Source organism: Panthera onca, chromosome B3 (assembly GCF_046562875.1).
Source record: "Panthera onca isolate mPanOnc1 chromosome B3, mPanOnc1 haplotype 2, whole genome shotgun sequence".
Lineage (NCBI taxonomy): Eukaryota > Metazoa > Chordata > Mammalia > Carnivora > Felidae > Panthera > Panthera onca.
In genome coordinates, this window is record NC_138344.1 from 94,238,415 (window position 1) to 94,252,745 (window position 14,331).

At 36.9% G+C, this 14,331-nt stretch overlaps 1 protein-coding gene across 1 annotated transcript; it reads right to left on the reverse strand.

Annotated features, from left to right (window-relative positions):
* Window positions 1–602: 602 nt before the first annotated feature.
* Window positions 603–1,390, reverse strand: RPL10L (ribosomal protein L10 like). Its single transcript, XM_060617409.3, has one exon. It carries the CDS (start codon window positions 1,388–1,390, stop codon window positions 683–685), a length of 708 nt encoding a protein of 235 aa, XP_060473392.3. The 3' UTR covers window positions 603–682.
* Window positions 1,391–14,331: the final 12,941 nt, after the last annotated feature.

Below are 14,331 nucleotides of genomic sequence, written 5' to 3' on the forward strand. Positions count from 1 at the left end.
GTTGTCAACCTATGACCTTTCTGTAATGAAGAAAAGATTGGACTGTTGTCTCCTGAGTGTGAAATAATGTAAGGCTTGTCTGAGGAAACCTTTTGCAGTCACAACCAACTGTCCAAATGGTGATAATTGGAGGTGATACGAAATTCTAAAATCAATGTGCAGAAATTTATAAGGAAAACATAAACAACAAGTTTAAGAATAGGCTTTTTTTAGTTTCAAAGAGATTGCAGTTGAAGTATCACTAATAAATATCATTATTGTCATCCCTATTGTTTATTTTCCATAAACAATAACAATTTTTTCTCTACAAATCTTGGATGTTTTCTAGCTATTTTTTTATTCCAGGTAAGGATAGCAGCATAACTTATGTCACTACAAACAAAACCTTTGACATATTTCCTTACACTCTTCCAAATTAAAAGTGTTTGGATTAGAATTGCAGTAACTTTCTCTGTAAATTGCATACAAATTATTTCATTCATACTTGAGGAAAAGCATCATTTGCTATTAAAACTCGCCTTTAATATAAAACTATTTCTCTCATGGTCTGTATTCTAAAAATTGGACAAACATTTAAAAATATTTAAAATACCAAAAAATACTTATTTTTTGTCAGCAAATAAAATTTATTGGTGAGCATGTGAGGCCAGCATGGCCAAAGGAATCAGTGCTGTCAAAGACCTCAGGAGTGCAGAGCTCGCCACCTGTCCAGAGGGCCACGATTGGGAACATATTTGACTCCACAACCATCCTGGATGAGACGCTTCTTAGCCACTTTGTCTTCAAATTCATTAGCATTAAACCTGGTAAAGCCCCACTTCTTAGAGATATGGATCTTCTGGCGGCCAGGGAACTTGAACTTGGCCCTGCGTAAGGCTTCAATCACGTGTTTCTTATTCTGAAGTTTGGTGCGGATGGACATGATGACTTGACCAATATGGACTCTGGCCACTGTGCCCTGGGGCTTTCCAAAGGCACCTCGCATACCTGTCTGGAGCCTGTCAGCCCCAGCACAGGACAACATCTTGTTGATGCGGATGACATGGAAGGGATGAAGCCGCACTCGAATATGAAAGCCATCTTTGCCACAACTCTTCACCATATACTTGTTGGCACAAATTCGAGCGGCCTCCAGGGCTTCAGAGGAGAGCTGCTCATATTCATTAGACACCATGTGACCACAGAGTGGGAACTCATCCACTTTTGCCTTCTTCCGACCCAGGTCAAAGATGCGGATCTTGGCATCAGGAACACCACGGCAGAAACGAGACTTTGGATACGGCTTGTTTTTGCAGTACCGGTAACAACGAGCTGGTCTGCGGCCCATGGCAACAGCAAGAACTCGGAGAACCTTGAAGAGAAGGAAGCGCACGTTCTCACACCTGCGCATGCGCCTTCGTAATATTGTCCATCTTCCCGCATGGAACCATAGAGGCGCGTTGACAGCAGGAAGACTCTCTTTCAGGACGTCCCCACCATAGATACAGCAACAGTGTACGCCTTTGTGGGCACAACTTGGCACATGCGCAGAGCAGAGGGTTAGGTATATTCTCCTGTGGGCTACCTGGAAATGAATTGTGTTTGCCACTTGGGCCTAGAGGCCCTTTTCTTTCCCCGCTGCCCATCTTAGGCATAGATCTTTTGCCCTAGGCTTTGTCGTAGGTATAAAAGACATATTTTCTAGAGTTTATATAAGAAAGGTGTCTCCAGCTATACAATATATTTGTTGTCTAGTTTGTCTAAATGATTTTACAGCTCTTATTTCCCACCAGCATTTAAAGATGAACTGTTATTTCTCAAAGGGTATGTGGTTTCCTTCTCTAGGTAAAATGGTTTCTTGGCATAAACTCTCTGATAAGGTTCAAAGAGATGAGAGTAGAGTAACTCTCATTAGAAGAGGTAACTATTGTATATATTGCTTGATAATTGCCTTAGGAACACAAAACTTGGGCAGTTTTATTTGGCCATATGGAATGATCTTATTATCAAAATGGTATCCACAAAATTGAAATACCAACTGAAATTTTCAACTTAAGGCAATTTGCATTTTCAAATATTACAGCTGCTAGAAACTATATGGAAGAATAACTGTGCTTTATTAATCTTTTACATCTTACTGAGGATGAGTGTAATACTTTTTTACCTTCTGGTATGGGGTTTTATAAAAGTATTATGATCAGGATCAAAATGTGGGAAGGAGGAAAATGAAAGGAAGAGAATTTTCAAATACTCTATAATTTCTGTTTGAATTTCCGTAGTTTTGTTATGATTCCTCAGTGCTATTTCATAAATCCAGGACATCATGAAACAAAGTCTTTCCAGTGTAAATATACTAATCTGCTAATGCTTTCTCCTTAAAAGGGAATCAAATATGTTGTGACAAAACAACTCCTATCCTCAAAATGACTGAGGTTTTACAAAATGTCCGTATCAGATAGAACTATTAAAACTCCCAATTTAGGGGCATTTGGGTGGCTCAATTAGTTAAGGGTCCACCTCTTGATTTCAGCTCAGATCATGATCTCATGGTTTCATGAGTTCTAGTACCACTTCAGTCATTGCACAGAGCCTTCTTCCGGATTCTCCCTCTTTCCTTCTGCCCCTCACCAGCTCATGCTCTGTCTCTCTCAAAATAAATAAACTTAAAAAAATTTTAAACTCCCAATTTAGAGAACTTTCCCACATTATGTTAAAGCTTGCTTACCTCTACTTTCTTCCTTTATTTCTACCTTCCCATTTTCCTCAAATAGTTACTATTTATTATCTAAGCCTGAATATGGAAAAGAAGCAGCAAAAAAGGTTATATTGCCCTCACTGAGTTTATAGGTGCAGGAGAGGATTTGGATGCTCCTCAAATGATATATCATCATATCTAAGTACAAAATGCGCCCAGAAGGAAAAGCAGAGTGAGCCCTGACAGCCTGGGACGAGGCCATGAACTAGACTGAAGAATGGATAGGGACAACTTTATTAGGAAAGAGACTTAATATAGTTACTGTGGCACATGGGGCTTGGCATGTGCAAAGGCTCTGAAGCAGGGAAGAATCTGAAACATTTAAGGAACAAAAGTAAGGCCTGTACGACTATGAGTGATGGGGTGGGTGGCATAAAGTGAATGTAGTGTGTGTGTGAGGGGTGCCTGGTATATCGTGCCGGGCTCATTTTACCAAATTAGGGATTCTCCTCTTTTGCTCAAGACCATTAAAGAGCTTTACACAGGTTTTATCAATCGTGTTATATGTAATATGGTCCACAGACTGGCAAGGACAAAAAATGGACACAGAGAGGTCAGGAAGAAAGTCTTTGGAAGACTGAAGAAAAGAAATAAGGAGGGCTTGAACATACTTTCAATATCTGCTACTTTATAAACATCTTTGTATCTGCTTCTACTGTGACATGCCTCGAATCTATCATAATTCTGGGAAAAACGAGTCTGTGAAGTAAAAGGAATAGAGCCAAACAGAGTTCATGTGCCATCACACAGTCACTCACACTTGTCTAGGTCATGCTTTGGGTTTGCAAAACCCTAGAACTCTCTGACCAACAGAAGTTGCGTTGTTTTCAGGGCCTGCTTGCATAATCCTTTTTCCTTCATCCAAAAGGTGACCGACCAATCATGGTTTTCTGGAATTGTACCAATTATAGCATTGAAGTTCTATATCCTCCAAAACCCTTAGTCCCAGCCAAAGTGGAAATGTTGATCACCCTACCACACTTATATGTGGGGCCCCTCACAGTTGTAGGACAGAATCAGAGGGTGGGAAGAGAAGATGGGAGCCGGATTGAGATTCTCCATTTCCCTAGCCTTTTGAATATTAGAGGAGACCCTGTGAAAAACGCATGAGCCACAATATTCTATTTAAATGTTAAAAGCATTCCCCTCCATCAATTCCAAACGTTTGAGTATCCCCCTACCTTCCTGCTCCACCATTAATTCCAGTCACCAATGTAGCATCAGTGAACATGAAGATGGAGACAGATGCACATAATCAGCTCTCATGAGCCAGTATTAATTGACTCCAGTCTGCTACCATTTAGCTGTGCATACCCAGGAAAAATAGAAGTGACAAACTTGGCTAAAGCTAATAATGCACAATCTGGAAGAATAAATTTCGGGATGGGTGGGAGAGAATTTTAGACAGCTCTTAGAAAGGAGGCAAATATGTTTAGAGTTCATGATTCATCTTTGTGAAGAATTCTTTCCTCCATGGTTTCTTTTTCTTATCCCACAACCTCTATGTAAGAGGTCTGCAATATACTATACTGGCATACTTCAGAGATATTGGGAGATCAGGTCCAGACCACTACCACAAAGTGAATATTGTAATAAAGTGAGTCAAATGAATGTTTTAGCTTCCCAGTACATATAAAAGTTATGTTTACACTATACTATACTATACTATACTATACTATACTATACTATACTATACTATAGCATACTATGTGTCCACTATACTATTAAGTGTGCGATGCCATTTGGTCTTAAAAAAGTACAAACCTTATTTAAAAATATTGCTAAAAATTGCTAACCATAATCTGAGCTTTCAGCGAATTATAATCACTGATCAAAGATAACCATAACAAATATAATAATAATTAAAACGTTTTCAATATGTGAAAATTACCCAAATGTGACACAGAGACAGAAAGTGAAAAAATGCTGTTGGATAAATGACACCAATAAACTTGCTTAACATGAAGTTGCCACAGACCTCTAATTTGTAAAAAAAAAAAAAAAAAAAATGCACTGACTGTGAAACACAATAAAATGAAGCACAATAAAACAATATACCCCTGTACTTGTTAATTAGATATCTATCAAAGCAGTAATTAGAATTAACATTAGACAATCAAATTACAGTATCTTCTGCCTTCATGCAAAGACTGGAAAAGAACAGTCCTATGTATCAGTTCAATGCAGCACTTTCTTTCCTTCTTTAGTATCATAATACATACATTACACAAAGAGCTAATCCTGGACTTTGTTCTCAAAGAGGACTATGCACTGGAGTCTAATATACTAATACTGACATGCGCTCTCGATGTCCTCTCCTGCTGCTGAAACTGTCTGCATTGTTGATCATTGAGTCATTATGTAGTGTTTCATCACTTTGTATTTGACAGTATATTGTGATTCAGAAATCATGTTCCCTCTAGGGCTTTCAATGAGGTGTGAAGCATCCACTGATGATGAACAGTCATTTTCATCTGTGTTTCTTAGTAACTTCACATTGGGAGCTGTAAGCTCAAAATTTTTGATAGCCTAGATGAACAACTTGATATTTTCCTAGACTTGAGTAGTGAATGTAAGAGTCATGGTTATGGCTGGCCTTGTCTTCAAAGTCAGCTGATTGTGTCTATTGTCATGGCTAATAAGTGGTCATGCTGCCTGTCTCTCATGCACCTGTTTCACAATGGTGCCTTTATATATTTGACAAATGCACATTTTCTGAATACAAATATAGTCAGGTGATTTTAAATGTTTAGTCCCAGGTATCTAATGCATTTACTTTTTTGGCTGATTGTGTGTATGTATGTATGTATGTATGTGTTTATTTTTGGATATAGGAACTGAGTATGTACACTTACCTTCATGCGTGGGTACCATAGGATGAGTTCCCTGCAAATGACTGATTTTTTTACATTGTTCCAGAAAATTGGAAAAAATGGGTGAGGATTAAATCAGGAAGAAATAACACATAAATATGTGCATTATAATTTGATTGACTTTAATTAGTAACTTTTTACTTGTTTACATGTTTAGGATTCATACTTGTGCAAAATTTACAAGCCATTAATCAGTTTGATATAGTAATTGATGTGTAATTTTATAATAATAAATATTTAAGTAATTTTATAAAAAATATAATTTATAATAAATAATAAAGATGCTATAATAAAACATACTAATAAAATTGCTATACTAAAGATGAATCAATACAAACAATCTATATATGTATTTAAAAGCCCTTCTGTCTTAAAAGGGCTTAGTCCAATCTGAAAATTTTAGGAACGCTGATCTGAGGTTGGGGTTCATGTGTTAGTTTTACCTTCCCACGTACTGAGTACATGGGCTTCCTGTACTTTAGTTTCAAGTCCCTGTCCATGTATTTAAAAGACATAATTATTGGAAGCAATGTTATTATCTCCCCTACTGACCAAGTTGCTTGCCAATAGCACGTAGCTTATGTGGTTTACTAGGTTTACAGACATGCATGAAGCAAATATTTAGTTAAATGTTGGTATTATTTAATAATTTACATCATAACACCCCATTGTATTTCACGTTAAATGAATTTCGAACCTTATATGTTTAATGGACAACTTCTTTATCCCTTGAACAGATTTTTTTTCTTAAATAAAATGAACAGTCAACCTTAGGAATTAGCTGTAGGGGTTATTTAATTATGAATTAAGTATTCTAATTGATAAAGCACTGCTTTGGAAGGCTTTTTTAAAAGCTTTGCCTCACCTGTCAAACATTTTAACCCATTCATATTTTGGCCTTACTGTATATCAGTGAATATTGAAGACTAGATCAGAAATAAAATGCCCTATTATTTGGAATACATAGTAAATCACTATATGATTGATCACCTTAGTCCCTGTGTAAAGAATGTGGTCTTGGTCAAAGCTTCTTGGAAGTAATCTCTTGTGTCTTCTCTTTGCCTGGGGAATTTGGTGATAGTAGATGGTCTAGCAATGTGATTTAGGTTGAGGGCTGACAATGCCAGAAAGAATAACAATGCGATGTAGGTCTTTGAGTAAGTGGTATTAGTTGACCTGGAGACTTCGCTAAGCATATGCACAGTCAATCAATCATGGCTACATAATGGAGTCTCAGAAAACTTCTGAACACTGGGGCTTGGACAAGTTCTCCTGGTTTATTCCTATACCTATTGTCACAAATTAATGCTAGAAGAGTAATGTATCCTAACTCAGTAATGAGAGGACAGTGGAAGTTCCATGGTTTGGTAATTCTCCCTGACTCTATCCAATATACTTCTTTCCTTGGCTGATTTTAATCTGTAACAAAAATAACCATTTTCCCTGTAATAAACCGTAACCATGAACATAATTGCCTTCAGTGAGTTCTGTGAGTATTTATAGTGAAATATCAAACGTGAAGTTGGTTGCAGGAATCCCCCAAACTTGGAGTTGATGTCAGAAATAAGGAAAATCTTGGGGACTGTGCCTTCTAACTTTGTAGTTATCACAAACTCTCTGGAATTTCCATTCTTCACCCTCACTGACCTAATAAGCCATGTATATATAGTAGGGCACTGCAACATAAAACAGAATGGAAATCTAGTTTGTAGTGCCTAGTAGATTTGAAATATAATAGGTTAACAAGAACTAAAGATTGTCTCAAAAAGTCATTGTTTTTTCTTGCTTACAAAATAGAATGCGTGGGGCACCTGGGTGGCTCAGTCATTTAAGTGTCTGATTCTTGGTTTTAGCTCTGGTCATGATCTCACAGCTTTGTGAGTTCAAGCCCCATGTCAGGCTCTGTGCTGTTAGCCCAGAGCCTCCTTGGGATTCTCTCTCTCTCCTTCTCTCTCTGCCCCTCCCCCACTTGCACTGTCTCTGTCTCTCTCAAAATAAACAAATAAACTTAAAAAATTTGTTAGGGTGCTAAATTAATATATATATATATGTATATATATGTATATACATATATATACATATATATATAATGCATATTTATTGAATTAGCATATAGGTGTGACAAAATTATAGAGATATAGTCTATTTAGTTTTGGATTTGTTTTCTTAATGATTTTATATATACCATTTTTATGTTCTGATTTTTGTATTACTTAAGCATTTGCCATAAGAATAAATATACTTCGTATTACTTTAATAATGAAAAACACATTATATCCTAATATGGACAGATAGATTTACTTCCTGGTTGTCCATTTTATTATTCTATTTTATATATTCATGAACTACTACTATAGAGCTATAGCAAAAGCAGCTGCAACCTTACTTATTGATTTAACTGGAGATCAACATCCAGGAGCTAATTGGTCATAAAAGCTTGCTACTTTTGACAAAGTAATATTTTTACAATAAGACTTCCCATCAGTCACTCAAGCAGCAAAATGTGAATTAGCCACAAATAGTGCCAGTGACCAGCATTAAAAAAAAAAAAAAATCTATGATGCCTGAAGCAACATGAATTAAAATAAGTTAAATAAACCCATGACCTTCCAATTTTTGGTAAGTATTAATTTCAAAGAAATAGGAATTTTTAACTATTTACAGGATAGTAAGGGGGTTTGTAAAATTCTGACTAACTCTAAAAGATGCTTGTTTTTTTATTTCTCCTTGAAATGGCATCAACTCTTATTTTAAAATAGTTCTAAAGACAATTTAAAGGTGTTCAGGAGCAGAGCATACGTTACTTTCCTCACCGTCTTACTTGAAAGCTACCTATATCCTTTATGGAATGAAGTAAATTATTTTTGCATGCATTTTAATAAAAAAAAAAGCTAGTGTCTTAAAAAAATTCATTTGAATAGGTCATTTTAACATAATTAAATGGTATTACCAAGTTATTTCTAGAAAATTTAGTAAGTTTTCAAGATCACCGTGTGGAAGTTCACCATGATACCACAACACATCCTGTATATATAAACTAAGAAAAAGGCTATGCTCAAGGATGACATCTATCTCTTTAATCTTTAAAAATATTTTCCCATACATCACTTGATTCATCAAAAGAATCAACAAGTTAACCTTAGGGAAAGTGTGACCTCAGGGAAAGTGTGAAAGATGGGAAGTAGAAATGCAAAAGAGACTGCAAATTGTATAAAAACAATGTGTGAACTCATTGCTAGGCCCTGTCATTGGGACTTGGATGCTGCCTGTATAAGTGAATGTCTGTGAATCTGAAGCTTCATTAATTTTATTAGAAGCCTTTTCATTTCTGAACAGGTGATACTACTTTCTTTCTTTAAAAACATTTTTAAGTTTTATTAATTTTTAATGTGTTTTTTTAATTAATTTATTTATTATGAGAGAGGAACAGAGAGAGAAAGGAAACATATGCTCCCATGAGCAGGGGAGGGGCACAGAGAGAGAGAATCCCAAGCAGACTCCGTGCCACCAGCACAGAGCCCAGCATGGGGCTTAAACCCACAAACCTTGAGATGTGACCTGAAATCAAGAGCCTGATGCTTAACCAACTGAGCCACCCAGGCACCCCCCACTTTCTGTTTCTTAATACTTGTTTTCACTTTTACTCCCCAAGTGGTTTCCCTCTCCCATTTACTTTTTACAGTCCCAAGGCTTCAAAATTTTTTAACAATATTTATACCATAACTATGCTCACATCCTTTATTCACACTAACATGTAGATTGTAGCTTCCAACTTACATTTTTCTCTCACAGGTTTCCAAGAGCAAAACCTTATAAGAAAAGAATTGAGTAATAATAATACAATTTGAAGCAATAAAGAATTGGGAAGAATATTTTAGTGCATGGGATTATACAGGTGCCTCTAAATTCATGGCTTACAATCTTATTACTGGCAGGAATAAAACTATTCAGTACATGTTGCCTTGTCATTCTTAAAAATCTGGATCCTTACCAAATGTCTTTTAACAAAATAAATTCCAGATGGATCAATGATTTAAACATTAGGATAAAATAAAATACTAGAAGAGAGGACACATAACTTTATTTACAGTCTTGAAATGATACAGACTTGTTAAAAAGCAAGACACAAAGATAGAACCTGTAAAGGAAAACTTGTTACTTCATAAAAAATTTAAACTTTTGTAAGATTAAAATAAATAAGTACATAAGTGTATATGTATGTATCTGTATAGACATACACACACATGCACATATACTACATTAACGTATGGAGAAAGTGAGAGAGGATATGTGTTGTGCAAAGGTTCCATAGAAAAAGTAATGTTAAAAGAGTTCTGGGTATCTGTTAATGCATGCAGACCACCCCAAATTTACTGATGTTAAATTTACAAAGTCATTTATTTGTCTGTCACAGTTCTGAGTGTTGACTAGTTTTATCAAGTTTTTCCAGGCTCTAAGCTGTCAGTACAGAGCCCGATGCAGGGCTTGAACCTATGAACTGTGAGAACGTGACCTAAGCCAAAGTCAGAAGCCTAACTGACTGGGCCACCCAGGAACCCCATCTTTCTTTTTTAATGTTTATTTTTATTTATTTTTGAGAGAGAGAGAGAGAGAGAGAGAGAGAGAGAGAGAGAGAGAGAGAGAGAGAAAGAGAGAGAACGTACAGGGAGGATAGAGGGAGGGAGACAGATGATCCCAAGCAGGCTCTGCGCTTCAGCACAGAGCCTGATGCAGGGCTTGAACCTATGAACTGTGAAATTATGACCTAAACCAAAAACAAGAGTCAGAAGCTTAACTGACTAAGCCACCCAGGCACCCCAAGTTCTTTTTTGAGGTCTCTTCATGACATTGCAGTCAGATGGTTACTGTGACTAGAGTCATCTTGAAGTCTACATCACTTCCATGTTTGATAATTAATGCTGCTAGGTGGGATTTCAACTGATACTACCAGCCAGACAATGACATATGCCTACCCATGTGGCCTGGACTTCATCACTGTGTGATGACTGGGTTCCTACAGCACACATCATAAGGGAGAAATCTAGGTGGAAAAAAATCTATCACCTAGTCTCAGAAATTATATAACAATTTCGTTGCATGCTTTTCATCAGAATTAAGTCACTAATGACACCTCACTTTCAAGGGAGGAGGAATTAGACTCCTTTTTGTGAAAGAAAGAGTGTTAAAATTTGATAGACATATTTTCGATCCACCATAATCTTCCTTCTGGCCACAAATAATTCATATTCTCCTGTAAGCAAAATTTACCTTACTATAGCCCCCTAAATATGCATCTATGGTGGCATTAGGTTCAGATTTGAGGTCCATGGGTTGTTTTTTTTTTAATGTTTATTTATTTTGAGAGAGAGAGAGAGACAGAGAGAATGAGTGGGGAAGGGGTAAAGAGAGAGAAGGAGAGAGAGAAGCCAAGCAAGCTGTTCACTATTAGCACAAAGCCCCATGTGGGTTCGATCTCACACACCATGAGGTCATGACCTGAGCCAAAATCAAGAGTCAGATGCTTAACCAACTGTGCGGCACAGGCACCCCTGAGGTCCAGGCTTTTTAAATCTCAATCATGTCCAAGTGTAGATAACTTTATTCCTCTCCGTATGAAGATTCATGAACTAAGAGAGAACTAATCTGTCCCCCAAATATCCAAAGTACAGTGTTGGAGCAGGCATAACACAACTACTGAAGACATTGGCATTCATAAAGGATGAAAATTGGAGACCAGTGGTCCACAGAAAATAGAATTCTGCTGAAAAGAATTCAAACACATGTTTCCAGTTCCTAGATTATGGCTCAGCCCTACTTCTTGATAAAAATTTTCTACATGTCTTGGCTGCACTCTATGGGGGTCTTAATATTAACAGCTTTTAGAATATTGTTTCATTTCCCACCAAGACTCGTCTTGGCTGCACTCTATGGGGGTCTTAATATTAACAGCTTTTAGAATATTGTTTCATTTCCCACCAAAAGACTCTCGTGCTTGCAGTTGAGTATTATTGTAAATATGCTTCATGTCCACTGAAGTTAAGGTATCTAAAGGCCTATTTTCATTTTGTACCATTTCTGTCTCCTTTAGTCCAATACGGTAGTGTTTCCAGTGATACAATTGCCTTAAATACTTTGTAGGGTTCTGTGAATTGTATTGGTGTTCATGTCATTGGTGAAAACCCCATTCACAAATCTCTTTGAAATAAACCCTATTCTACCTTGGACTCCCTGAAAGGCTGTAAAGGACAATAGTCTTAAGATTCTTAGAGGCCCTATTGTTTGAGGGGATCTGCAAGGAAACCCTCAAAATCCGTAGAGGGCATTTTGTCCTTTGGTTGAGTCTCAGGCACCAATTTAAGTCTTTCTTAGATCTTAACAAAGGATTTCACAGTCACACTATCTTGGCTTTGCCTATAGATTATGTTTTCCTGGCAGTGTCCTGGATTTGATCTTTGCCAGGAAGCTATTTCTGAATTTGAAAATTGTTTGCCATCTGGAGATTCTTGGAATGAGAAACAGTTTTATTTCAAAACCAGTGAATTTCAGCTCCTTTATGTCTAACCATTTGTTCATCAAATAATCTCTTTCCTTCTTAATTAATTTATTATTCTCAAATAGAAGAAGCCAAGTGGCACATTCAACACTTTGCCTGGAAATCTATTTTAGCTAGATGTCCAGTTCATTAAGTACATTTTCTGTGTTACCACAGGCAACAGTGTTGCTGAACTTTCTGCCAGGACATAACAACGGACTCTTCCATTGCAATTCCAATAGCAATTTTTCTCACTTTTTGTTAGGTACCCATCAAAAGCCTTGTCAAGTCCCTTTAGGATTATTCTACCAACAGTTTCAATACCTACCAGCATTTCTGCCACCAGGTCTCAAAGCCAGTGATACATACTTAAAGTTTGGTTTCATAGCCTTACTCCTAGTATCCAACTCTGTTCTGATAATCTGTAACTATGTAACTTCAAATTCAGTGGCATAAAACAATAATTCCTTACTATTATCATTATAACTAAAGTTTCTGAGAGTTGACTAGGCTCATAAGAGGTCTTTGTTTGGGGTTTTTCATGCAAATGTAGTGATATGGTGGCTGAAAACAACTTGAAGGCTTTTCACACACATAATTGTAGCTGCTGCTGATTGCCAGCTGGAGTCTCGCTTAAAGCCATTGGCCAGATTTTCTATACTTGATCTCTCTATGGGTTCTGGGCTTTCTCACAATATTGTTTCTTGGTTCCAAAGGATGGCATCCAAGAGAGCATCAGGCAGATCCTTCTGTGACCTGCTTGAGAAAGCATGCAGCACAACTGCTGCCCTGTTTGGTTAGTTAAAAGTTAGTCACTGAGGAGACTTCTGGAAAGATGGAATCTATGAAACTCTACTCCTCCATAAAAGTGACACAATGACCCAAAAAATGTCAAAATAATCTTTTTCAGAACTCTGGAAAGTGACCTAAGATTTTCAGTACTCCAAAGAGGATTTATTCTAGAAAGATGTCTGTATCTCATTAAGATATATGAAATTTGTTGCAATTTAACTTGCTGTGTTTCCACTCCCCTTTCTTCAGATCCATACATGTTTTGAAAATCAGCATCCTTGCAACCATAATATCTGTGAAAAGCAGTAGCCAAGCAGCTGCTGGAAAGAGGACTGGATTAGGGGTTCTTCCAGAAGCTCCATCTCCAGAGATTTGCCGCTATTTGACTTGTCTGATAGCTCCCTGGAAAAAAACCTTATTTACAGGGCTGTTGTTATTTGACCTAATTCAGAGTTAGCTCAACAGTAAAAGCCCTACCATTAAGTTGTTGGAAGTAACCAACAGCAATTGTTTAACATTGCAGCCATCCTAGGCAGAAACAACCATTGTGAAAAACCCAAGGCTGGCCAAAAACTTAAAAGGAAGATCTTGGGAATTAGTTATCCTTAGGGGAGCTTTGAAAAGCTCTAACACAATCCTGGGTATATAGAAGAGAACATCCATCTATAGGACTATGCACCTGCCCAGGGAATTCCTAAGAAGGCCCTAATTTCTTGCCATCAACTGGCCCTGAGACCCTGTTCAAGTGGAAGAAAAGCCACATACAGAGTTACAAACTGCTGGGACACTAAAGAAATGCCCTAGGATACACATGGAACCCCTTAGTCAAGAGTGGACAGCATATTGATTCAAAACAATTAAAATTTCTGTCCAGTCATTAGCAGACCTCTAAGCCAACTGAGCAGAGTTTTCAAAGGGCACACACAACAGAGAAGAAAGACATGAAAGAATTATTTCAGAAAAGCTATTAAATAGAAACAGCAGCAACAAAAACAATAAACAGTAACGACAAATAGGAAGGCAGCAATTTGATTTCCAGAGTTTCCTCATGATAGTATTGAAAATGTCCAAACTTTAGCAACAATAAATAAATAATAATTTAATAATAAATATGGATGATCAAAGAATCAGGTTAAATACTGTTTATAGGTGGGAAAAAATTAATAGAACTGTCCTTGAGGAAGTCCAGATACTGATTTTACTAGAAAAAGGCTTCAAATCATCTTCTACACATATGATCAAAGGAAACCATATCTAACAAACTAAGGTATGAGAAACATTTCTCATTGAATACAGTATATCGATAAAGATACAGAAATTATAAAATGGAATGGATGGAATTCCAAATGGAATTCCTAGAGTTCAAAATGTAATAACTGAAATGAAAAAAATCACTAGAA